At 41.7% G+C, this 24,354-nt stretch overlaps 3 protein-coding genes across 7 annotated transcripts in view; 1 reads left to right on the top strand and 2 right to left on the bottom strand.

Moving 5' to 3' along the window:
* Nucleotides 1–149: 149 nt before the first annotated feature.
* On the bottom strand, nt 150–12,216 carry LOC109469186 (putative ATP-dependent RNA helicase DHX57). 2 transcript variants are annotated; one of them, XM_019767623.1, is made up of 28 exons: nt 12,068–12,216; nt 11,751–11,870; nt 11,399–11,558; nt 10,903–11,112; nt 10,430–10,609; nt 9,050–10,046; nt 8,778–8,899; nt 6,350–6,545; nt 6,019–6,143; nt 5,579–5,712; nt 5,400–5,454; nt 4,952–5,157; nt 4,623–4,729; nt 4,408–4,517; nt 4,101–4,274; nt 3,647–3,810; nt 3,415–3,491; nt 3,122–3,217; nt 2,924–2,973; nt 2,634–2,724; nt 2,267–2,362; nt 1,954–2,037; nt 1,606–1,746; nt 1,194–1,308; nt 920–981; nt 695–784; nt 434–577; nt 150–322 (listed from the first exon to the last, which is right to left on the bottom strand). In XM_019767623.1, exons 2-28 carry the CDS (start codon nt 11,863–11,865, stop codon nt 179–181), a joined length of 4,245 nt encoding a protein of 1,414 aa, XP_019623182.1. In that variant the 5' UTR covers nt 11,866–11,870; nt 12,068–12,216; the 3' UTR covers nt 150–178. The 2 variants fall into 2 exon arrangements, with proteins under 2 accessions (XP_019623182.1, XP_019623183.1); XM_019767624.1 differs by lacking the exons at nt 150–322; nt 920–981 and having other exon boundaries at nt 474–577.
* A 1,692-nt stretch (nt 12,217–13,908) lies between these two features.
* LOC109469220 (tyrosine-protein kinase Fer-like) lies at nt 13,909–24,088 on the bottom strand. 2 transcript variants are annotated; one of them, XM_019767682.1, is made up of 11 exons: nt 23,798–24,088; nt 20,343–20,550; nt 19,240–19,535; nt 18,678–18,818; nt 18,259–18,468; nt 17,806–17,921; nt 16,520–17,698; nt 16,264–16,392; nt 15,982–16,135; nt 15,523–15,755; nt 13,909–15,286 (listed from the first exon to the last, which is right to left on the bottom strand). In XM_019767682.1, the coding sequence occupies exons 1-11, from the start codon at nt 23,990–23,992 to the stop codon at nt 15,112–15,114; spliced, it is 3,036 nt and encodes a 1,011-aa protein (XP_019623241.1). In that variant the 5' UTR covers nt 23,993–24,088; the 3' UTR covers nt 13,909–15,111. The 2 variants fall into 2 exon arrangements, with proteins under 2 accessions (XP_019623241.1, XP_019623240.1); XM_019767681.1 differs by lacking the exon at nt 23,798–24,088 and adding an exon at nt 22,287–22,634.
* Nucleotides 15,161–24,354, top strand: part of LOC109469219 — a 23,605-nt gene continuing 14,411 nt past the window's right edge. The window contains exon 1 of one of the 3 annotated variants that reach the window (XM_019767676.1): nt 15,161–15,214. In XM_019767676.1, coding sequence (XP_019623235.1) covers nt 15,167–15,214 — 48 coding nt within the window. In that variant the 5' untranslated portion in view covers nt 15,161–15,166. Of the gene's footprint in view, nt 15,215–21,839; nt 22,013–22,643; nt 22,796–24,354 lie in introns of those variants that run through there. The other 2 variants (XM_019767678.1, XM_019767680.1) reach the window with 2 other exon arrangements.

Here is a 24,354-nt window from a genome sequence, read left to right on the forward strand (position 1 = left end):
CAATGTCTTCTCTTGGCACTGTCATGTTACAAATTAGGTTACAATATGGCTACATGCTTTAATAACATCTTCAATGTCTCAACCAAATGGCACGAGTGAGGCTAAGAAAATGTGCAACTTGTTTCCTCACTATGGATAGTTGTTAAAAAAATGTTTACTTGAGAGGTGCTGTCACTCCTTACTGTGTGGTAATGAGTTTAACAATGGTGTCAATGATGCGGCTTCCCCTAGGACAGTTACAGAGGTCCATGTTGGGGTTCTCAATCTTGTCTGCCAGCAGCTGATCAAGCTCCAGTCGTAGCTCACGAACCAACTCAGCCACCTGGGGTGTACACAGCAGTGTGTAAATAACCAGTACTTTTGGTGTCTTGAGTGATTTCTCTAGTACTCATGGGAGGCAACAAGATAATTTTGATACTTTCATAGTTCATACCTCATGAGAAGCAGCAATGAACCTGATCCATCCATCATCCAAGGAGATGACAAAATTGCCAGCCTCCAGGTCAATGCGCAGGCTTCCCCCACCAAACAGCAGCAGGGGATAGACAGACACCATGCTGCAGTCACGGATGTAGATCTGTTGGAGACAGTAAACAGGCTTGTGTTGAAAGGAATTGAACAGTTGTAGACTGTGCAATTTGTAGTTGAGTAATAAAACCACATAATTGTAGAACTAGAGTAGTTAATCAGGTACCTTAGAAGTTTTTATTTTCTCATGATAAACCAGGTAGGGGCTCTCGTAGTGTCTCACTTGAAAGTTGACGGAAGATGGATGAACAAATACCTACGACACAAAAAACATGGTATTAGTGCATGTATTTCAGAACAGTCAAAAACGTATGTTATAAACTGTTCACAAACTGTGGGAAAAGATTATTCAGTCACCAATATGTTCAAAGAAAGCTAGTTGAATACCCACATATCCATCATCTCTGGTCTTGAACCTGAGCTCCTCAGGTTTTGGTGCTTTTGGAACAGCTCCTAAGTAAAATACACATATTATTACAAGCCTCCTTGAACCCAGATATACTCTTATGATATAATAAAGTTATTTTGATATTTGTTCCTGAACTGTAAACTATCATACTTGCTATCATACTTATTCTTGAACTAAATAATGCTTACATTGACACATCAATACATCTTATTTTATTACTGGTAGACATTCGTTAAGAGTATCCTTGGCAACTGACCTGCACTGGTCAGGCTGTACTTGGACTCTGGTGTCAGAACCTGGACAACATTTGGGTACAGAGCTGCACACATCATAGCTGCTACCAGCTGTTGGTTGTTTGCATTCAGGTTGGTCTGTTAAAGCATACAATGGGCATATGTCATTCACTTTAGCACAGCATGATATTAGTATTGGTTTCCCTCAAATTTGGTCTGATAACCACATGGAAAGACTGTGGCATTGTACTCAAGGCTTTCATCTATTATAGTAATATATTTAAGATGTCCAGACAAGTTCTATATCTGGAATCCACAACAGGATGTGGTCTGAAAAATCTTGGCTAAAGTTGATTGTCATCCATAACACGTCAAAATGTTTACAATTTGCTACTTTCTATCTTGTCTACCATGACAGATAAAGAAGTTGCTGACCTCCTCTCCTGCTGCAGTGATGATCCCATCAGGGTCATTACTGTTACTGGACCTCTCAATCTGTCTGGCAGTCAGTCCCTCCTTCACAAACCCAATACTGGACAGCAGCTCTGTGAACTGTCGCTTCATGCTGACAATCTCCTGGGAAGAACACAAACAAAACACAAGAGCAATGTTACATGACGTCAGTCTATTTTGGCAGAATATTTTAACCACCCCTGATAACTATAGACTATGATTTACTACTTGGGTGCAATATTTCAAGAAGCTTCCCAAAGGATTGCAATGGAGAAGAGATTTATACATGCACTGTTTATTACACAGATTAGATAGAGTGTGTACACTTACCTTAAGAGTCTTTATGGACAGGAAGTTTTCCATAGAATATCTGTAGCCAGCATATGAGCCATGTTTGAGAGAAGTGGTCCAACCCTAGGAGACAACAGAGATTTAGGGTCTTCCAGAGGAGCAACTATCAGAGTAAACAGATTTAGCAGGACTCCAGTTAAAGAAATGTGTAAGAAATTAAATTATATTCTCAAATTCAACCCTCTTTATACCATTGATACAATGAGTAGTATATTCATTTTACAGAATAATAGAACTATACTATTCATTATCTTGTTTTCACAACTTCTATAAAATATTACTGAAGATAGACCTTGTAGGCATTGAGTAGAGTGAGGTGGTCACTGTTTCCTATTGCAAACTCTTGTTTCTTCTTGTCAGCTTCATCCCGCTTGTCAAAAGGTGCCACCTTATATGATGAATAATTATGTTACGTTAACAGCTGATAACAGTAGAGGATGCCATGATAATAATCACAAAGTTGTAATTGTGATGTGTTACTTTTGTATGTAGCTACACAATAATAAACTTTAAAATTTTAAATTTACTAAACTTTAAATGATCAATAGCAATGTGAGTAAATTTTTTTTTTAATGGGGTAGTTACTGAAGGAAAAGTATTCCTTAGTGTAAATCTAACTTAATGAGGAAATTGAGGAGAGAATAATTGATAATACATACAAAGGGTGATCTGAAGCTTAGACTGGCAGCTATTGTGAGGACAGGATCTAAGCACCGGAAAATGGCTCCAAACAACATCAGCTTTCCAATCCTTAGGGCAGAAACAGACATCTAAGGATTATGTAACCTACACATTGTTCATACTGCAACTAAAAACACATTCAGCATAATATGGTCAAAATTCAGCAGTGAAATTGTAAAAAAATATTTGATTGTCACGTATTTTCACTTAATGATTTTTAAATTCTCCATAGTTCTAATGCATACCATAGATAATATGATACGATTACCTGACATCTACTGGTAACTGGGCCAGGTGGTACCCGAGAGGTGTCAGCTCCTGTAGCAACACAACAGTTTTTACGAGTACACTTACGTGTGACTGTGTAACTCACTGGAACTGATTTTATTGACTGCCTTTAACAAGATCAATTCATCCCCATGAGAGATATCAATTTTACATCTAGATTAAAGGCAGTATTGTATACCTGGTCCCTATTTAGAGCTCCCAGATCCTGTAATCTGACAATAGCAGTCTCAATGCTGGTGCGATCAGGTGGCTCCAGGATCCTAGACAGCACATGCTGAGGTAACACAGAAGATAAGCTTGTACATGTAGGTCGGACAAATTACAGATGATAGAAAATGAGAAAAGCAAAACAATACAAAACTGAGGACAAAATGGAAAAGTGACTAACTACAAAATGTTTTTCAAAGCCAATGACAGAAAACAACCTAACAGCTTATAATGTGATATAGTTGTTAAATACAAAATGTCTACCTGCAATTCTTGGTCCTTGAAGATGTCCAGAATTTTGATTCTGAGTAACAGCTGCTCCAGAGGTGCTCGCTGGATCTCTGCAAAGGTGTAAAAGACATTAATACTTACTACTACTCTTTTTGGCTGCTTCACCTGAATAACCATCTCATTGTAGTGTAGATGAAACTATAGGTTTAGAAAAACATGAAATATACAAGGCCAATTTCCTATCAGAATGATGAAGACTGCATACCTGGCACCTGCTGTTCTCTGAAGATGTGGTCAAAGCTGTGTGAGGTGAAAAGATGGAAGCACACCCCTGAGGCCACGCGGCCTGCTCGACCCTTCCTCTGTAGTGCATTGGCCTTGGAGACCCACGTCACCTCCAGACTCTCCATGCCTTTGGTGTGGTCGTACCTGGGGATATTATGGCATGAGTCAGACTACAGTTTCTCTGGTTGAGCTCTTGAGCCCTTCTTCAGTAAGGATGACGATAACAATGGATATCCCAGCCTTATTGAGTCTCTGAGAACAATTATCACCTTTTCAATCCCAAAGCTTAAGATTTTAACTTAAAAAAGGCATATGACAAAGAAATGCAATCTATAAACGTACCTAGGGAGAGATATGATAAGTGCGTATGCTCTAAAAAAGATGTCCATGACATCTATACATCAAAGCACTAATGTTTGAATACTATTCTCTACCTTTTCTCCTTCATCCTGCCAGCATCAATAACAAACACCACATCATCAATAGTGATGGAGGTTTCAGCGATGTTAGTGGACAGCACAATCTTGGTTGTTCCCTCCTTGGGCTTGTAGAAGACTTTCTGCTGGTCTTCACTTGACAGTGATGAGTGCAGTGGGATGATGTTGAACCTGCAAAAGTATGGCAGATTCTTGCAAGTTACAACATTGTTTCAAGTATCTCGACTATCAAAATATGTCTATAAATTAAACATTTTGGCAAAGAGTTTTAATGGCCCCTTGACTCAAAGTGTTTACAACTTACTTCCTTTTGCTCCTGGAGCCAAAGACAGAGCTGCTCTGTAACTGCTCATACAGGGAGGTTATTTCTGCCAGACCAGGCAGGAACACAAGTACTGCTCCATCCTTGGGGTACTGTGTAAAACACAATGAACACTCAATAGCTGGCCCAATGATGATATACATATTTTAGATGGTGATCAATTGATAGTGGGATGCACATGATTAGGACAAACTAACCTGATGATCTCCCAACACGATCCACTCCAGCAAAGCCTCCATCAGATCATTGTTGATCTTCTCAAAATCCATAGTGGCCAGAGTCTTCACAACAGACTTACGTAGGTCTGGCAGAAAAAATGTAAGTCCATGGTAAATTCTTGACCACTTTGTGTTTCATTCAGAAGAATCATAAATTCTTCTCGAAATGTGTTTGTGCTATTTTGTACTGTTGATGTACATGTAACTGTTATTACTTTTTCAATAAATAGACTGCCTGGATGTATAAAATATAACACAGACAAGAAATGTTTGTATAGCTTATCTAAGAGAATCAGTCAGAGATGTACCTGTATATCTGTAGAGCATCTCCTGCAGGTTCAGGTTCTGGTCAGGTGTGCTGTCCTTGGGAGGTTTGACACCTGATACTTCCAGGGACTTCAGTTGTTCTGTGACATCCTCAAAGAACTCTCTCCTGCTAGACACCTTCATCTTGGATGCCCCACCACTGGGCTTCATAGAGCGTGCATACGGGGAGTTTTCTTCAATCACATAACTAGACAGAAATGAAAGTGAATTGGCTTCATTGTTATTCAATGTGAATTTTGACTGTTCCATCATCATTGGCAGTAGATTGTCAAGTGATGCAAGAAAAACATAGCATGAGCCCATAAAATACAAAAAAGCATCTCAAAGCTGTAGTTATAAATGGCAAGGTAATCTAACTATCTGGTATGAAACGTGAAGATAAAGGAAATTTTGGTTTTATAATTTTGAAGATGCTGATCATGATTGTACCTTGTGAAGTCAATTGCATCTTCAAGGAAGTACTGGTCTACTGGAAATATTTTTCCTGTGAAGAACAAAGAATAAGATACATGATGCATCATTCAAGACAAAGAATTATAAGACAATGAAAAAGCATACAGAATACATTGTATTTTGTTTTCTAAGACATCATACAAGTAGGTGCATACCAGGTATTTCTATAACAGGGCAGTTGCCAAAGTACATGGAGAACAAGTCTGCATTAAGGGTGGCACTCATGAGTATGATGCGGATGTCAGGGCGCTTGGGCAGCAGGTCTTTCAGCACCATGATCAGGAAGTCACTGGGAAGGTGAATGCATCAGTATAAAAACTCTGTGGCACAAATCTTACAATTACAAAGATCAGGGCACATAAGATTTACTTAGTATCATTCAGTCTCTTACAAAGACCAAAGTTTTCCTACATTATGGAAGTTGTTGCCTATGGTATTCAGCACCATGGACAGTTCCATGGTTAGTTTGCAAAGTGTTTTCTTCAGTGCTAATTATTTCTTTATCTAGCTATGAGATTCTTGATAAAACCTGTTTGCTGCTTTTTCATACATGAACAAAATCCTGACTTCATTTTAAGTAAGGACAAATATTTACCTTTCCTCCGACCTCTCGTGTACTTCATCCACAATGATGTGTGTGATCCCCTCCAGTAGGCTGTCCCCTTCCAGTCTCCTCAGCAGGACCCCAGTGGTGCAGAACACCAGGCGTGTCCATGTCGACTGCAGTGGAAAAAAAAAGTTGGATCACATCAGAACGAAACTTTTAACAGAAAACACAAAAAGACAATATCTCAATGTGTCCCCATGCCATCAAAAAAGAATCTTATGAGCATTCTGTAGAAATAAAACCAAATGTAGCTTAGCAATTACTACAGAGAACTTCTTCAACACAGACTTTACTTCAGAAACAAGGAGAAAGTACTAACCATTTTGCTCTCCAGTCTGATCTGGTATCCCACAACATTACCAAGCCGTTCCACCCGTTCATTGGCCACCCTGTCAGCCACAGCTGTGGCTGAGATCCTGCGGGGCTGTGTGCAGATGATGCTGCACAGACCACCTTTACTGGAGCCCAGGAAATCATCCAGGATGAACTGGGGAACTTGAGTGGTCTTCCCACATCTAGTCAGATAAAAATAAATAAAAACAAGAAGCCATAGGTGACAATTCTCCGTGAAGTATTATATATTGCAACAAAAAGAAGTAGCCATTGGCGACAATTCTCTGTGAAGTGTGATAAATCGAACAAAGAAAAATTGTTTAAACGCGCGTCGGCTCAGTCATCTTAAGACGCAACAACCAATCAGAGATGCGAAATGCCGACACGTGACGCGGGATTTGCATACAGTCTAAACAACGGGGAAGGGCGCGCGATGCCCGAAATATTTTTGCGTCAATATTCAGCGCCGTGTTTCAAGAGATTAATACCGGGAAACAAATTCTTTTCTTGTTTTGAACGCATAAACATGCATTTACGCTAATCTAGTATGATTCAGGGTTACTTTTTTTTTACCTGCCATGGCCAGATTATCTAAAGATGTGTGTATTGTGTGTACAATCTACAGAAAGAGAAATGTACATCAGGTCCGATCATCCGATTTTCACGTTTCGGTTTTTTGGACTCGGTTCATGAACGTATTTTGGTTTGGCTCCTGGAATGTGCGAAAAAAATGACTCCCGGGACTGTCTACAGGGAACACTCGCACATTCGCGGTGTATCAGGACAGCGCGACTGGTCGGCATTAGCGCAGTCCCTGTAATTAGTAACAGTTGCACATCAATCCTGCCGAAAGCATGACTGTGTAACACAGGCTACTTCTTCATATACCGGCTCATACTACACGACGCCTTTACAACTAGCAAATCATAAAATTACCCGATCTACTAGTACTGTATGTGCGGTTTACCAGCCCCAGACCACATCCGACCACGAGGCAGAACACATTGATGGGTTGCTCAAAAATATTGTCCATGTTTACAAAGAGCTGCTCCACTAACACTATGGAGCGGCCCAACCCAAAAATATTGGCCATGTGTCGTTGCTAGGACGACCGGCCAGTTGCTACGTGACTAAATACACGCCGCCACTAGGTCGCCACACCCGACCAGTTTGAAATCGATAGGATTACGTCATCGGTATTAACATTTCCTAATGTTGACCTCTGACCACCCCACATTTCCGCCCCATCAGCCCCGCCGCGACTTACTACCGGTGACATAAACGGACGACAACATTTCAACGACATGGGGATGTTTCGAAAATAACCATTTACTCCAATATCAAAACAGCTACGGTAAAAATAAAAAGACGTGCATCATCCCGGACCAGGCTTTTAGGTAGGATTTTTTTGGTGGGTGTCCATTTTTTTTTTTTGTATGCTATGCACCATGACAACGCACGGTGCGCGAGCTTTTTAGGAGGGCTTTTTTGAAATTCATAGTGCTCTCAAACACTATTTTCTGCATTTTGGGGTGCAAATGTGAGTTTTTTTCCTTCAGTAAACCATCAATTTTGTATTCATAGTAAGGCTGAAGGGAGGTATGTGTGCATGGCAGGGGTTGGGAGTGGAAAAAATAGGGCGTCTTTAGGGTGTCCTACCAAAAAGTAGGGCGTCCAATTTCTTATTATTTTCACTACAGGGCGTCCAAAAGACACCCTGGACACCCCCTAGCTAAAAGCCTGTCCCGGACATAATGCCACACCACATGCGAAATTACACAAAAATGCGACGTACGGAAGAATGCGTTTTGGCTGCGAACATCTTCCAAAAAACTTGGCATCTCTTAACCATGGGCAAAAACATCTGGAACCACTTATCAAAACCACCCCGTATCTGCATGAAGTTACACCCCCCCCACTGCTATTCCAAACAACGCGTTTTTCTGGACCATTCCAATTCGTCTCGTAATTGTAGGGGTGCGTCTGCAATATTACATTGACCGCGAAAGCTGCAACGGCAAAAATACACATTCGTGCATCAACACGGGCATGCCCGAAGACTGCGTATAAAATTGCGTGCCGATTACACAAAGAGAACCCAGTGTTTTGACTGCGAACACGAAAAATCAGCCGATCACAACACTCCGTCCGGAGGTCCTGACCTCCTTCACGGAGTAAAAATAAGTAACATTGCATTCATCTAAACTTAAATGACTTTCTCACAGATTTTGAAAGATGATGATCCAAAGATAACATCTTTGAATTAGACTAAAACTTACTTGCTATTCTCAGAGATAATTAGATTGGGGATAACACAACTGTAACATCAGAGAATGTTTCATGAAGAAGCCAAAAATGTACAGGTTATATAATACCTGATACATTATAATATCATATCGTTTCTGACATCTTACCCAGTCATTCCACTGACTACCAAGACCTGGCTGTCGTTCAAGGCCTTCAGAATGTTGTCTTGTTCATTCCATGCTGGTAACTTCTGCCTCTCCCCCAACATTGACCTGTAGGCTGATGTCGTCTGCACAGGATTGACATACATTTGCAGTTAGTGTTAATTCCAAATGAAGCAGTGTTAAATCCAATAAAATAAGTGCAACAGTGATACATTTTGTTGCAATACAGGGAAACAATTCAAAATCAAGGCCAGATTCACTCCTAACTCACTAACCTGTTTTTTCTTGAACCTGTCTTTGAGTTTTCTGTTCTCGCTCCTCACAACATGTAAGTCCTTCACAGGTCTCACAAATCTGTTGTTCTTCACAACAGCTGTCTTGACATCCTCTCCATTTGTTTCTTCTTCAGAAGATGACCCCTCGGGAAGGTCACTGCTCTCTTCATCCTCCCCATGTGTAGCCATCACATCAGCTGTACTTCCTCCCTTACTGGCTCCCCTGGCCGAGATGACTGGCTCTTGTAAACTAAACCTGTGAGGCTTTCCCAGTATCACTTTCCACATTTCATCCTCATCTTCCAAAACACTGACCAATGAGAAGACAGCAGGAGAGTGACTCTCAGCCAATGATTGTGCTTCCTGGTTGAGCCTGAGGGAAATGTTCAGACATGCTGCTATGGGGAAGTCAATTCTGTTTGAGGTGAAAGCAACAATAGGTGGTTGGTAGGGATATAGACATTGAGCAGGAAACCGTATTTCTACTTCATATGGGCTCTGACTACTGACTTCATCCTCTTGATCCTGTATGAGGTGTTTGGGCCTCTCTTCTTCAGGCTTTACATGACTATGCCTACACCTTCGACCAAATCTACAGTTGCCCTTCAGATAGAATTTACAGATGTCTTCACTCTTCTTTTCAGCATCTTTACTCCTATCAGTTAACTTAAATTTTGGTCTTCTGCCTTCTTCCTTCTGTGCCTCTAGGACTTCTAAAATAGGCTTAAAGTGTGGTAGGTCCAAATGTAAAACCCAGAGCTTGTCAGAGATCTTTTCTTTAAAGGTTTCATCATAGATGGATTCAAGAGCCACAGCCTCATCCCTTCTTTGTTCCAAAGCCTCATCCATGCTGGGGAGATCTTCTGACTCTGTGTTCTCAGAGACTCTAATACCATCTTCTGTAAGGCACTGGTTGTAAAGATACTCCATGGAAGCACCCACATCTCCCTTGTTTGCTTGCAGGGCCTTGATGCATCTGTCCACATGAAATCCATATCTGCAACATATATGTCAATAAGATGGAAATTTTACAACTGCAGACACTACCAATCAGTCCAGACTGGATCTATCTGGTGAATATTGGATCAATAGGATAGCTCTTGTCTAATACATTGGGTAAAATAAAATCACATTTTGACATTTAGTCATTCAATCTCAAAGTGCTGATATGGCAGGAGCCTGATGGCAGCTCATGTACATGTTATTCTTTTTTCAAGTTACATTGTAGTAGAAAGGGTGAAATTGTATTATGTGATTCCAAAACTTACTCACATGAATTAACAGCTAGTAACGTTACATTCCTTGTGAAAAGAAAAAATAAATCACTCCTAAATCTTATAACATTCAATCCCATACCAATGGCTGACCCTGTGCCTTTACCTCTGTAGTCTTTGAAGAGCCATTCTGTTGATCTCCAGCCGAGCCTGTCCCACCTCATCCTGTATATCCACCTGGGCACTCCCTGAGTAAGAGGTCATCTCCTGCACAGAAATCCTGGAGTCTGTCAGCCAGTACTGGTCTTCCATACGTACATCCAGCTCATCATACTCCTCTGGGTCACTGTAAATAATGCAAAGCTGAATGTTAGGACAGCAGGCCTTGCCTAACCTCAAACTCAATACCTGCTACAACATCAGTTTTCTACAGATGTGTACTAGTAACACATATCTGAATGGAGGCAGATCAAAGGGACATTTCTAGCTCCAACTGCATACATTGATAACAATGCCTTTTCTTCTTTCTTAATTACAATCTTAAAAATGTATCTTGATTCACTTTTACTGCATCTGGACTGAAGGAGTCCTTCTGGCCCATCCCTCACAAAGTACAATAGGTACTAGTATGCAGCTTACACTTCATCAAGGTCTGCACCCTGCAGGCTCTTGAGCATCTCTCGCACCATGTCCTGATTCTCATTGGTCATGTGCAGTCGTTGAACCTGTACTTTCCTCCCATGATGACCTCGGCCAGGCCTAGGCCTGTATCCCCGGGAAACACCAGCTGTGGAACTTCCTCCACGCCCATGAAAGGAGGGGGCCCCACCCGCTTTGGGCCCAGCAGATCTAGGAGGGACAAGACAAGTGAATATCACCTTTCATTTAAAGAATAGCCAATCAATCAATTGCTCAATCGATCAATCAATCAATTTTCCTAAAATCCTAAATCGCATCAGTTCAGACCATAAGATATACAAGGTACCTTATTTATGAAGTACTAGTATGTTATACAATGAAGTCTATCAAAGTTATGAATCATGAGATTTTGTTCGATCTTAAAATTGTTGTCTGAGAAATAACAGGACTCAATTACACAAGGATTTCAGATATGTGTTATCTAGCATTAACCTACTGATGGTGTTGTCTAAAATCAAAGTCATCATCCACATCATAATCCAGGTCAGTGAAGGTTGCTTCTCCCAAGTAGCCCTCAGCAACAGCAGACGCCCCTGCCTTCCTGCCCTCCCCACCACCACCAGCCAAGCTGGGCTTCCCTCTGCCTCTCCCTCGACCTAGGATAACATTATAAGGGAAGGTGTGACTGAGTGGATCAAACCTACCAGTCCGGTACTTCCTGCACGATCCTGAAAAAATCTGGTATGTTATAACTTGTATGCAATGAGCTTTATTAGAGGAAACAAATGAACTCTGGATACATGTATGTGACATAATATTTTGGATAACAGCAATATAGTTTAACCTACCTCCTCCACCTCTCCCCCCTCTACCTCGCCCCCCACCACGTCCAGACGAAGGCTTGTTGAATCTTCCTCCACCGCGGTTGGGTTTTCCACCTCTGCGTTTCACAGCTTCACTCATAATTGCTATTAAAAGGAGGAGAACAACCTGGTTTATATTCATCCAAGGATGAACAGCAATTTTTGACTTCGTGAGACAATTTTACAGAATTACTGTGTTCTAAAAGTCATTGAAGGAAACACAAAAGAACTTTCTGACCAACTTTTAAAAAAATCTATTTTTCAATACTGCTAAAAATATCGCCAAGGAAATTACAACCCACCTATTAGCTATTGGCCCTCGCTCAGTCAGCAACTCGGCCAGACATGTGGCAACAGATCACCATACCAACGTGTGCTTTAAACTTCTACTAACGGTGAAATCCACGTCGCCCAAATCATCATCTCGACTGGCGTGAGGCAAAATCGAAAAAAGTCGCCACTTTGGTTGAACACATTTTAAATGAAAGGGGGTGTTGAAATGTTGGAAAATATGTACAACAAAGAAGGGATTGAATAAAATGGGAAAATGATTACATTAAGATAACCTGTTACTAATAAATTACTCATTTGACCATGAATCTTTTGATATTTCAACACTGCCATCACAAGATTGTTTTAAATATTGATGCACGTGTCCCCATTTATACAATAGGACAGCCTGCAGAGTTAACCTTTGAACCGAAGGGCTGGTTGTGGTTGTGTTTTTGATGCAGGGTGTGTTTGCTTGTTTCTGTGTTTGCTTGTTTGTCCGTATTTTATTGTGAAGGGGGAAGTGATCAATAGACACATGTACTGTTAGTCAAACATTATTTGCATGATTTATGAACTATTTAGGAATAAACAAGAGTTCCACGATCTCATACCTTCGCCATGGAGTATCTCTTTTTCTACCTCCATGCCTTCGCCAAATGATGTTAACCCTTGCGGGTGACGAATTATACAATTTTAATCATTGATTTTGTAAATAAGAGCCTCATTTGCATGGATTATATCAGTTGATCATATTCTCCATCCAATGACAGCCTTATCATAACAAAGGGCTATTATAGCACTTCCTCATAAATTATGCAAATGTGGTCATGATTTGAATAAATTATGTTTATTGATGTTCACCTTCACTTAACTTCCAAATGTGGCAAGTATGAAATTCGAGGTGCAGCAGTTACAACTATGGAACTTGCCATTAATTATGCAAATTAGGTCCTCATTTACATAATCTATATCCTCAGATGTTTTCTAGTTCTCAAGTAGATGTCACAAGTGTTTCATACTTCTATTATCGAACAAAGCATATTTATAGAATTTCCTCATTAATTATGCAAATTAGCTCCTGATTTGCATAATTGCAATCTGATTATGTCAAGCATCACTTCAACTACCTACATACCAAAAATCACGACAATACGTCAACCGGTTCTTGAGTTATCGTCCTTCAATTTTTTTTCAACAAATGCTCCTGCAGTTCCAGAACAAGGCGCTAGGGGACCCAAACTGATGTCACTTCTTCCCTACCCCAAGAGCTATCTACCAACCAAAATTCGTGACCCTAGCATGTCCAGAACATGAGATATCAAAACCGGAAGTTCAGCTGCAGTACCTAGGAAAGCCGCCAGGGTGCCCAAAATCTAATCATTTCTAGGTCTCATAAAGACCTACCCACCTACCAAGTTTCATTCCAATCGATCCACTGCTTCTTGAGTTATCTTGCTAAACCACACACAAACACACACACAGACACACACACACACAGACAAACGCTACTGAAAACATAACCTTCTTGGCGAAGGTAATTAACATAGGGGAACTATTTTATGGAAGTATAACTGTTAACTATTTAAAAGTTCTTCAGAATCTTTATTAACGTTACTGTTGATCATGAAGTTGATGTATGTGTATCATTGGTCATTACTGGTTGATCTTACTGAATGTCTCTCTTCCACTGTGTTCTGCATCTGCAGTTATGGAATTGTCCTGAAGCTGCCATTAATATTCATTATTTGATTCTTTCTTCATCTTGGCACAGTGCCTTCCTTAATATAATAGAATGCCTTATGATTTTATATCCGATGTTGGTACTTATATTGAAAACTTACTACATCATCAGCAATTCATGTGTATCGTCTCCTTGGTCGAAGTTACTAATAACACCAAGTCGGTTGATTGTATACAAATGGATTGTGGTTTAATGTGGTCTACATGTTGTACATATCCAAGCTTACTAGTTATTGACACAAGTCAAGGTTATAGATGTGAGTTGAGTGTGAGAACTATGATACAGTTTACTACAAGTATCAAGAGGCCTACCTTACCTACATTAATGTTATTTTGTACTTAGTATACAATTGAATTGTAGGTGTTCACTTAATTACAACACGTCAAGCTTGCCTTTGCATGAGATAAAGATTGTGGAAAGTAGTCCTACAATTGGACTCTATCATAATCACGTTTTTTATAACATAGCACTCATCTTTTTAGCTTACTGTAGATGCCAGATACCTACATACTGATTGGAAGATATTGAGATCAATTAATTACGGGATACCTAACTTGAGAATATTGAATATACGTAGCTGAATAATACAGAAAACAAACACCCATGATCTTACCTTGTATTGGATAATGATAATCTTGCTTTATACAATGTGTATAGGTTTAATGACAAATACATTTGGTGGTCTGTGAAACTTATCAATGTATTGACATATACAATGTAGAAATTGCATCTCTTACCATTTTGGCTTATCTATCTTGATCTAACACAGCTAATAGGCTTTTAGTGTTGGCATGTAACAGAGGAGAGGATGTCTACTTGATACAGCAAATGTTAACAGCACAATCAATAGCCTTTCAGTTTCACAATTTGTCAAATACAACATAGCCATGGCTCAACATATTATGCAATGATGGCACCATTAAGTTAACTTTGGCTTCCAATTAAACACAAAATGATTTTCTACAATATCCTAAATTTCCACATTTATACATAAAACCAACTTATAATTGCTATGGTCCACATCTGTATGCCCTCAAAGAACTTAACGTTATATAGGGAACAAAGATTTATAATATTGGAACAACTTGTCAAAGTTAATTGAAACATTGATAGTAATATACATTGTATCTGTGTGTTATGTGATAAAAACTATGTCAGTAGTTAAACAATTTGCAAGTTCAAATGCATAATTCATGTATATTCCAACCTTGCAGGACGGAAATACCAGTTGCTAATCTACCATCAGTATCCACATTACAGGACACGTCTGCTGCTAAGTTTTATAGTTAGCATGGTGAACAATGTAGTTCTTATAATGTCTACACACTGGCACTAATCACATGCTATTTCCTGCAGCCTCATGACACAGTCGTCAGCAGTGGGCCGCATGGCTGGGTCAGTGCTCCAGCAGGCTATCATGAGCTGTTTCCATTCAGTAGGTGCAGAAAACTCCTTGTTGGGATCTGGTCGTCTGCCTTCCATGATTTCCTTTGAAAATTCCTTCAGCCTATAAAGAAGTAAAATAATGTCATCATGGGCAACTAGTCATTCTCCCGAGGCAGAGGTTGCAGAGGAAGCAATCGGGAGGATGCAACAAGTAGGAGTAGCAAAACCTATCTATTTTAGGAAGTTATGTACTACATCATCATTAATTTGTCTTACTATTCTGATCCTTGAATACTAGTATAGGTCTTAATCACATTGCACCACTACCTTGATATGACAAGTGCCATGATAACACACCTTGGAATGGCAAAGTCCTTGGCGTGAGGTGTCTCCTCCCCGTACCACATCTCCCACAGAAGGATGCCGAAGCTGTACATGTCTGACGGCTTCCCGTAGCGTTTCTCCTGTAGGACCTCAGGCGCGATGTACGGTGGGGTGCCACACAGGGTTCCGGTGATGTTTTCAGCCTTCTTGGTCAGTCCAACGTCGGCTAGCTTGATGACTGCTCCACTTGCACTCGTCTCAGGGATCTATTTAGGACGTTTAATTGATTAGGGATAAGTATACTCTGTCAAGGAATCCATGTCTAACCGAAGTCTTGAACCTTTTTAATCAAGCTCATATGCATCTAGTCGTCTTTCTTAACTTGCTGGCAGTGACCAAAAGATTATTACATATTAAACATTGTGACATATCTACATATTTCTCAGTTTGCAGGCATGTGAATTGGGCAAGCATTTTCTATTTCGAGCCCACCTGAACCAAAATGTTCTCCAGTTTGAGGTCTCTGTGAACGAAGCCCATGGAGTGGATATAGCACAGTGCGGTAGCCATCTGCACAGCCAACGGTTTGATGACGTTGAACGCTGTCATCCGTTCTGTGGTTCCTTTTCTGTGCTTGCCCGGGTTCCTATTTCGCGTGTGATACATAACGTTATATGATAAATTCAAAGTATTAAATTTATCAACATTATGCGGGACAGAACAGTCCTGGTAATAGATAATGTAAGAACAGAAAATCGTATAAACTGTTTGCACCTGTCTTTCTGGTAGATGATGTATTCCTTCAGATTGTCCTGGCAGAGCTCAGTCACAAAGATGACCTTCTCGTGGTGTGCCCAGTAGGCGGTGCCGTGGAACTTGATCACATTCTGATGACAAAGTCGCCTACAAAAATATACATGTGTTAGTACCAAGTTCTAAACAAAACAGCTAAAATCTGGAGCGTGAGTATATCAGTGAAAGCAATCAAAGACGGGGAAGAAGTTTGACTTGACACCAAAAGATAGCATACCTCAGATTGCTTTCCTCTTGAAGCAGGTCTGTCGCGTTTTCTGCGGAGACGCTGTCCTTCATGTACTTCATTGCGACCACCGTAGAGTCAATCCTGGCCTTGTAGACGTCCCCGAAGCCGCCAGAAGCAATCAGCTCTCTTTCAACAAGGTCTTCATATTCAATGTCGTACTGCCGGATGGTTGTCACATAGCAGCAGTCAAGCTCACCTCGGACTTTCTCGCACGTTTCGAGGCTGGGGACGTAATGTTTTTCGGTGAGAGCGATCGCTTCTTGTTTCCTCAACTTGTACCCCTCATTCATCAGTCGTTCATCTGACTCGATAAGCTGTGGGATGGTGCCGAACAGACGATCGATGTATGCAGATGTGGACTCTACCTGTTGTCCGACGACCCGGCGGAGATTTTCGTCTGTCACGAAGTTCTGGACCGTGTCATTCGCGAGCTTCTCCATGTACGACATCTTGTTCTTCCTGTAATCTTGCAGTTGTTTTTTGTCGGCAACCTTTTTTCTAATGGCCATCGCCCCCGCCGCAGGGAGAGCGAATAGGCCTACGACTACTCCTATTGGTATGACCAAAGGTGAGGCTGCCCCAAGAGCAATCTTCTGACCAATAGTGAGGCTTGCTGCACTGTACTCAGGAACATAGAACACGCTCTTACCGACTTTGCGGCCTGGAACTGAGACGTCGGAGTTCTTCGCGTGCTGACCTGCGGTGGCCATCTTGTCTTCGATGTCTGCGATATCCTCCTCTACAAGGTTAAACTCGGCACGGAACTGCTGCATCAGCTCGGACCGGAGGTTGCTGAAGAAGTCCCTGTGCTGATCCCACGTGCTGATTGCTTGCTGGATTCCTTGTTCCACCAACTTCTTTGTCAGATGATCCACCACGGCCCAGCTGTCGTTGTCCGGTAGCTCCGTCTCTTCCCACTGATAAAGCCACGCGCGAATTTCGTTGGACGTGAGGTACTGCCGAAGATCCTTTACTGCATTGTCGACTTTCTCTTGTAAAAACCGTCTCATCTTCTTTTCTGCAGAGGATGCTGCTGTACTGAGCTTCTTCAGCCTTGCCACAATGTTTCGTCGTTGTTGCTCAAGAGCCGGGATTTCCTCGTCCACCAAGTTTCCCAGCATCACGCGAAGATGGAAGGATGACCTGTCAAGGAGATAGGCCAGCCACCTGTAGGGCAGTGAGAAAGGCATTAAGTATTTTGTTGAAAATACATATATACATGTAGGTACAAATGGTGCATTGCTATGAACATGAAACCTCTCAGGATGACTTACCGGTAGTTCAGCTCGACCTTAGCATGTAGACCGATAGGCAGCAAGTCTTGTAGTCCATTCAACAACTTTTCGAAGTCCTTTGTGATGTAGTTGGCTTGGTTGCGGGCCATCGCTGCCTGTAATAAATGGGTTTTAAATTGAAAACACATACATGTATTGCATTGTCAAATACTTTCTACAGGCAGCAAGCATCCTCACAAGTTAAGACAGTATTGCCGTTGCAGCTCAAACATACAGAAATGATAATGTGTCACTCATAACTACAATATTTACAACATAAAGTAGCAAATACGAAAGAATTGCATTGGCTAGATGGAGACATAATAGGCGTAGATAGTCAGCGATGCTACTGAGCAACGTAAGAACACATCTAAAGCCATATTAGTAGGAACGGGTATTAGCATGCCGAAGTAGAATATCGACAGGCCGCTTGTCATACAATGTGTACATTACCTTCTTTGCTGAGATCTTGAACACTTGAGATTCATCTAGTTCAGGCCAGCAGCGCTTCAGTTTCCTTATGGTGTCGTCCCAAACCTCGCCTGCTTCCTTGGATGGCACCATGTCCCACTTGTTGCATACAAAGATGGCTGACTTTGGGTCGAACATCGGCGGCTGATCAGGATCGCGTTCGTGTGTCAAGGCCTGTAGAAGATCCCCAAGCTGGTTGGAAAGTAACAACATGACATAATTTCAAAGGCGACATTATCTTAATTCCAGATACGAAAATAGCCAGGTGTAACAGACTATATAATGCGGAAACGCCATATTTCCCGCTGCTGTACATGACGTCCAGAGATCGGTAGAGGAATTTCTAATTTCCCTCTACCAATCTCTGTGCTGTCATGTACTGGTTAAAACCAGGTACATACCCGGTCAGGCTGGACTCCTCCGGCGTTAGCGCTGTTGATGATGTACATAAACGCGAAAGCGTTCGGAAGGTATTTCTTCACCATCTCTGTGAGCTGCTCATTCTCCCCCACTCCAGGGCTGTCCACTATGGTGATGCCACCCTGAGTGTGAGGGGAAAGTAGAATAAAACAAATGGGCCAGGATACCATGATGCTTGGTGCTGTTACACGTCCTTACTTGTATGCTTTTCGTCAGAGTCAGAAGTGTCCACAAAACCACATGAATGGGTAGGCAAATAACACTCCGAAAGTAGAATATTTCTGTCTTAGCTTTTTTTAGGAAACGCTCCAATAGTGCGCTAGATTGAATCAAAGTAAAGAACAGAAACACAAATTTGATGAAATACTTTAAATATGTATTTATCCTCGAGATGCAGTTTACTGGTGATGCCATACAAACAACAAAAAGGCAAAAATAAATATGCTTACAGACACTACAGAATATCAATCAAATGCAGTGTAGTCTTATCAAGAGAAATTTCAACACTGATAATAGTTGTGAAACTGAAAACAAATGAAATACCTCAAGCAATGGAAAGTCCAGGAAGATCTCAACTTTGTTGTATTCGAAAGCACGATTGTCTCTTCCTTCTTTCTGGTAGACGAATTTAGAGAGTTCCTCCATACGAGCGTCCTTGCTACCCTGAAGTGGCACTTCAACGTAACTGGTGGGATCTCCAGTTTTAAAGGCCCTGATCCTTTCCTGTTTGCCATGCTTCAGCTCACAGATGGTAGATGTTGAGCTAAGGATGGAGTAGGGCAGCAGCTCTTCGCCCAGGATCAGGTTCAGTAGGGTGCTCTTGCCCGCCGATGTCTCACCTGCACAAGAATACCGCCTTAAAGTTAAATATACCACATAAGCACCACAAAATCAGCATCCCTGATTATAAAACCTTCCTTTGTGCGTGGTCTTCGTACCACGTAAAGCCCTGGTCACAACCCGCCGTACGTGCTTTTTCTCCGTACGTTTTTTGGGAGGCTACGTCTGCTACGTTTTTTCTGAAAACGTGGGGAAGGAGCGGTGTCTACGCACGTGACTCGCACGGTTGCGCAAAGTGTAAGAGTGTGGTCCGCACGCCAAGTCTGACCGTGAGCGGTTGCGTGCATCGTACGTTGCGCAAGTGGTAGGTGAGTTGTACGTGCTTACAACGTACGATCTCTGTGCGATTGTAACTTTACCGTAAGGAGGCCGTACTCACACGTGCTTCTTCCGCACGGCACGTACGGGGCACGCGCGTCGCTCGTACTCGTACGCACGGGTGGTGAATCCGCAGACCGCACGCGTAGAAAAAGTTTTACATGCACTTAAAGTTCTACGGCGTGTCTGCGTGCTCCCAAATCCGTAGGATTCCGTACGGAGGCGGTACTCACCACGCACGGATGCCCTACGTTTGCCCACGTTTTTGCACGTAGACAGCACGCAGAAGTACGTACGGCGGGTTGTGACCGTGGCTTAAGTTACACACTCCCGTGTATAAAGGGGATAAGGGTTTAGGCCGAAGAAATATCCCAAGGGTGGAGATAAAAAGGTGTTGACGTCGGCCCTACGTATGACAGTACACATACGCTGAACCTTAGAAAGTAAATATAACCATTAAATCATTAAATAACATGCACATTATTTACCTGCCACGAGGATATGGCATGCATCATCCCTCAGCTGTTCCAGTTTGGTGGTGAGAAGAGACTGGAACCTGGGGATGTTAGACTCGAGCTGCTGTTTAGCGGTGCCGTGGAGTCCTTCTGCATATGCTGCAGCCTCTTCAAAGTGGTAACATAGCTCCTGCCGTGAGACCCGATCCTTTTCAAGGACACTTTTCATAAGACCTGCGGCCTGCACAATCAAATCAGCAGATGGGTCACTGACTAATTTATTTGTTTATATATTTATTTATTTCTGTTTTATTTAAACAGGGTAGAAACCTCAGTGCTATTTAAAACCACTGCTTTTCAGGAATGCCCTGTAACAACAAGTGACATATGAAAACAATGAAATCGACACATCAACAATACATAACCTTACAAATAACTAAGCGTCAAAACAAAATCGTTAACCGTAAATCAATGTCGTTAAGCCAGGCCAATGTGAGGAGGTCAGACTAAACAATAGAGTTTCGATAAACCAAAAATAACTCTAGTCCAACCTTTTTCAGTTCTGGACTTTTCTTAGTTTTTCAGTGGATAGTAGACAATCGAAGAGGGGCGCTATATCGAGGAAATTCAGTCAAGCTTTCAAACATGGCAGTCGGCATTCACATTTGATCACAGACTGCCTAAATAATTGTCATAATATCTCTAAACTTTGTGATAGAAACTGTTCACTCTACTAAGTGATGAACAGGGGTTTGACCTAAAGCTCCCTTCTAGGACTGCTAGCGTCATGCTCGTAGCCAGCATTTCCTTTTTTTTTTAACTAGAGATCACTTTTTATTCAATGAGAGAGTGAGCAGTTTTTCTACAATTCCTGCCCCGTTGTAATACGAATCAGTCGATCTCTTAAAGAAAAATCTTGGACCTTTATATAAAAAGTGGAGCAAAAAGTGGAACTTTGAGCCTTGTGGGGGGGGGGTCGTCCCCTGGCTACGGGCATGAGCGTTTGCTGTATGTGAGACGCGCCTCGAGCTCAGATCTGAAATAGACCATGGAGGTAGAATTTTCTACCTCCATGAATAGACAAACCCCCGCAAAGCCCTATTCTCCAAGCAGAGATTGTGGGGGAATGATCGTTAGCTTTTTATACATGGCTTCTTTTTTCGTCGCTACCCCCACCGGCGAGCTTCTCTGGCTAATGGATGTCTTGCACCGAAAGAGATCTGCTTGGAGATTAACAAGGCCCCACAACAAAGAAAGGAGCTTTACCCCCACATTCTTCACGTTTCAATGACTCTTGCCCATGCGTAAAAATTCTTTTCCCGCCACATAACCTACAGACATTGTGCGAAAACGAAAGGGGAGGGAGGTCACAAAAGAGCATAATATTTAACTTCGGCTGTTCTAATGACAACTCTTTTCTAATGAAATTTGTCTGAAGAACTGGTGTTTCTTAGGAAGCGAGAATCCCGACCTGGTCACTGTCAGATACTAGAAATACTAGTAGCGTGAAGACTCCTTGTGCATGTAAATGTGTGAGTCAATATTGACAAGTCAAACCCTGTGCGAAAGTGAAAGGGGCGGGGCTTTTCATGATACCGCACAAACAAGTCAAACGTGCGTCACCGCGTCACCTTATCGTTGAACATATACAAAGGTGACGTGGCACATACGCGCCGTGCATACTATCCACACAACTGACGCAGGTATATCTTACTACTTAACTTACTTTACTTACCTTACCTTACTTTACCTAACCTTACTAATACTAGTTACTAGTTAACGCCTTGCAAGTAACTATCACTAAGCGCTACGGCGTATGCAGTAGATATTACAGCAAATTCTTGATGCAAACTCATTATAAGATTGTCTTTGATCACAAGTTCCACATGCTTTAGGATTTGACTGTAACATTCGGCCTTACTTTATATGGCTTATTTCTATAGACTACATTGCCAAGTGGATATACTTGCTACGTACAGATTCAGGTGTCCACTGGGTCCTAGTTGACATTACAGCCAGTTGTTTCAAAAGTAACATCTGGGCCTGTTCAAGGTTTTCTATCCCGTCGATCTCTTCCGGGGCAATACTCAAGTTTTCCAGCATGTCAAATGCCTCCATTACATCTTTACACTCGTCTATGCTCTCCTCGGTCAAATTCACCTGAGCCTTCGAGGCCGCCATCTCGCCTGTCCTGACTTGATCTGTGATATGGCAGGTTTACCAGGCCACGCCCCATATCCATATGGTGGGTATCATGGGAAGGCGAAATTTGTACCTAAAGCTCAAACTTCGTAATAGTAGGCATTTCATCAACGTCTGATTTGGTTCCTACTCAATAACAACAAAAATAAAATACAGGCATGAGCTAAGATTGACTCCCTTTTCAGCTTGGAGCATTTTAAGTGTGCACTTCGACCTTGCTATTTGTATCCCCCAAGGCCGTCACGCTTTATCTGTATCGAACAGATTGTTGACACGGACTTCAGGTGAGTTTGTTGGGCATTGTAGTCGGACCGGTGTCCTACGTTTCTCTCTTAAAATAGCAGACTGTAAAGAAAGAAACTTATCAGGAAACAATTCTTTATCAGTTAAGGACCTAAGACCCTAACATTGTCCGAAGATGTCCGGATAGGATACATCAAAGCACCAGGTGGGCGTTCCGCAGACTGACAATAGCTTCCGAAAATGAAAGGGGGAGGGCTTAACTGTGAAGCGTGAGTACTTCGTGTCCAAGGATGGAAATTGGAAAGATTGGAAAGGGGCTCCCTATGTGTATGTCAGTTTAGATGGCAAACTATACAAAAGTAGACATGACGTGATGTGTCTAAGGTTGAATAGACTAGCCCAAATCATTGTCCGAAAAGGAAAGTTCTCAGTTGTCTGTAAATACACGAACAGGAAAAAGACACTGAACTGTGTGAAAGGAAAGGGTTGAGTGAATGACGTCCGTGCCAATCTGCCAAATACGTCTTTCTGCACAAATCAAATCATTCGACAGAGTCAACTATGAGGCTTTTCTTTTCAAAACCTATTGTCAACTCTGGCTAACTTCATTAGGTTGCCATGGAGTTACCGACGGATGAATATAGATAATATAGATAATGTTGTGAAAATTGTGGGAAAGAAGCCCAAGTAGTAGTCAACGAGCGACAGTTATCGGACTCTTGGGAGATTAGAAGTGGCAGAAAGTCTGATTGTAGCTCGGAATTCAATATCGGCAGGTCAAAGCCCCTTTCATGCAGAACAAACGAACATAAAGATCCAAACTTTCATAATTACTAGTTCGAAATATTGCCAAATGCACGATGGTGTCGTGTAATTTACAGTTTACATACCATGCATAATCCGAACAATGCAGGTATACATTGAGAACAATATGATCTGAATTAAATTAACAGCATTTCTATGGCCTCGAATCTTCAACTGAAAACACTAACAGTAGTAATTAGTGTATGATTGCTCGTCTTAGACGGTGGGTACATACGTACAGATTCAGGTGTCCACAGTGTCCTATTTGAGGTCCTGGCGAGTTGTTTCAGAAGTAACATCTGGGCCTGTTCAAGGTTTTCTATCCCGTCGATCTCTTCCGGGGGAATACTCAAGTTTTCCAGCATGTCGAATGCCTCCATAACGTCTTTACACTCGTCTATGCTCTCCTCGGTCAAATTCACCTGAGCCGCCATCTCGACTGAACAACAGACCTTGTTAGACCTGTTGGTCCCTACACGGTCGGCTGACGTTATACAATCACGTGGACATTCCGGCAGAATGTTTTCACACAAACGGTAAACTTGGTTTGTAGACATGAATAGTTTTGTTCATCAGACATTTGGGGTTTCAGCATCGAAACTGCAATTATTCTGTAATTCAAAAAGAAAATATGTTGATGTTTTATAGACAGGTCATGGGTTACAGTTCGTCTAGACAGTGACTGCGCGGGATAACAGAATACACTCTGTTAGGTATATTTATGTTTGCTGGTCCGTCTGATATTTTTCAGGCAAAAATGTTCTAATTCCACAAAGTCTTTAAAGTCATAAATGTG

This window comes from Branchiostoma belcheri, unplaced genomic scaffold (assembly GCF_001625305.1).
Source record: "Branchiostoma belcheri isolate BF01 breed outbred unplaced genomic scaffold, Haploidv18h27 scaffold20, whole genome shotgun sequence".
In the NCBI taxonomy this organism is placed as follows: Eukaryota; Metazoa; Chordata; class Leptocardii; order Amphioxiformes; family Branchiostomatidae; genus Branchiostoma; species Branchiostoma belcheri.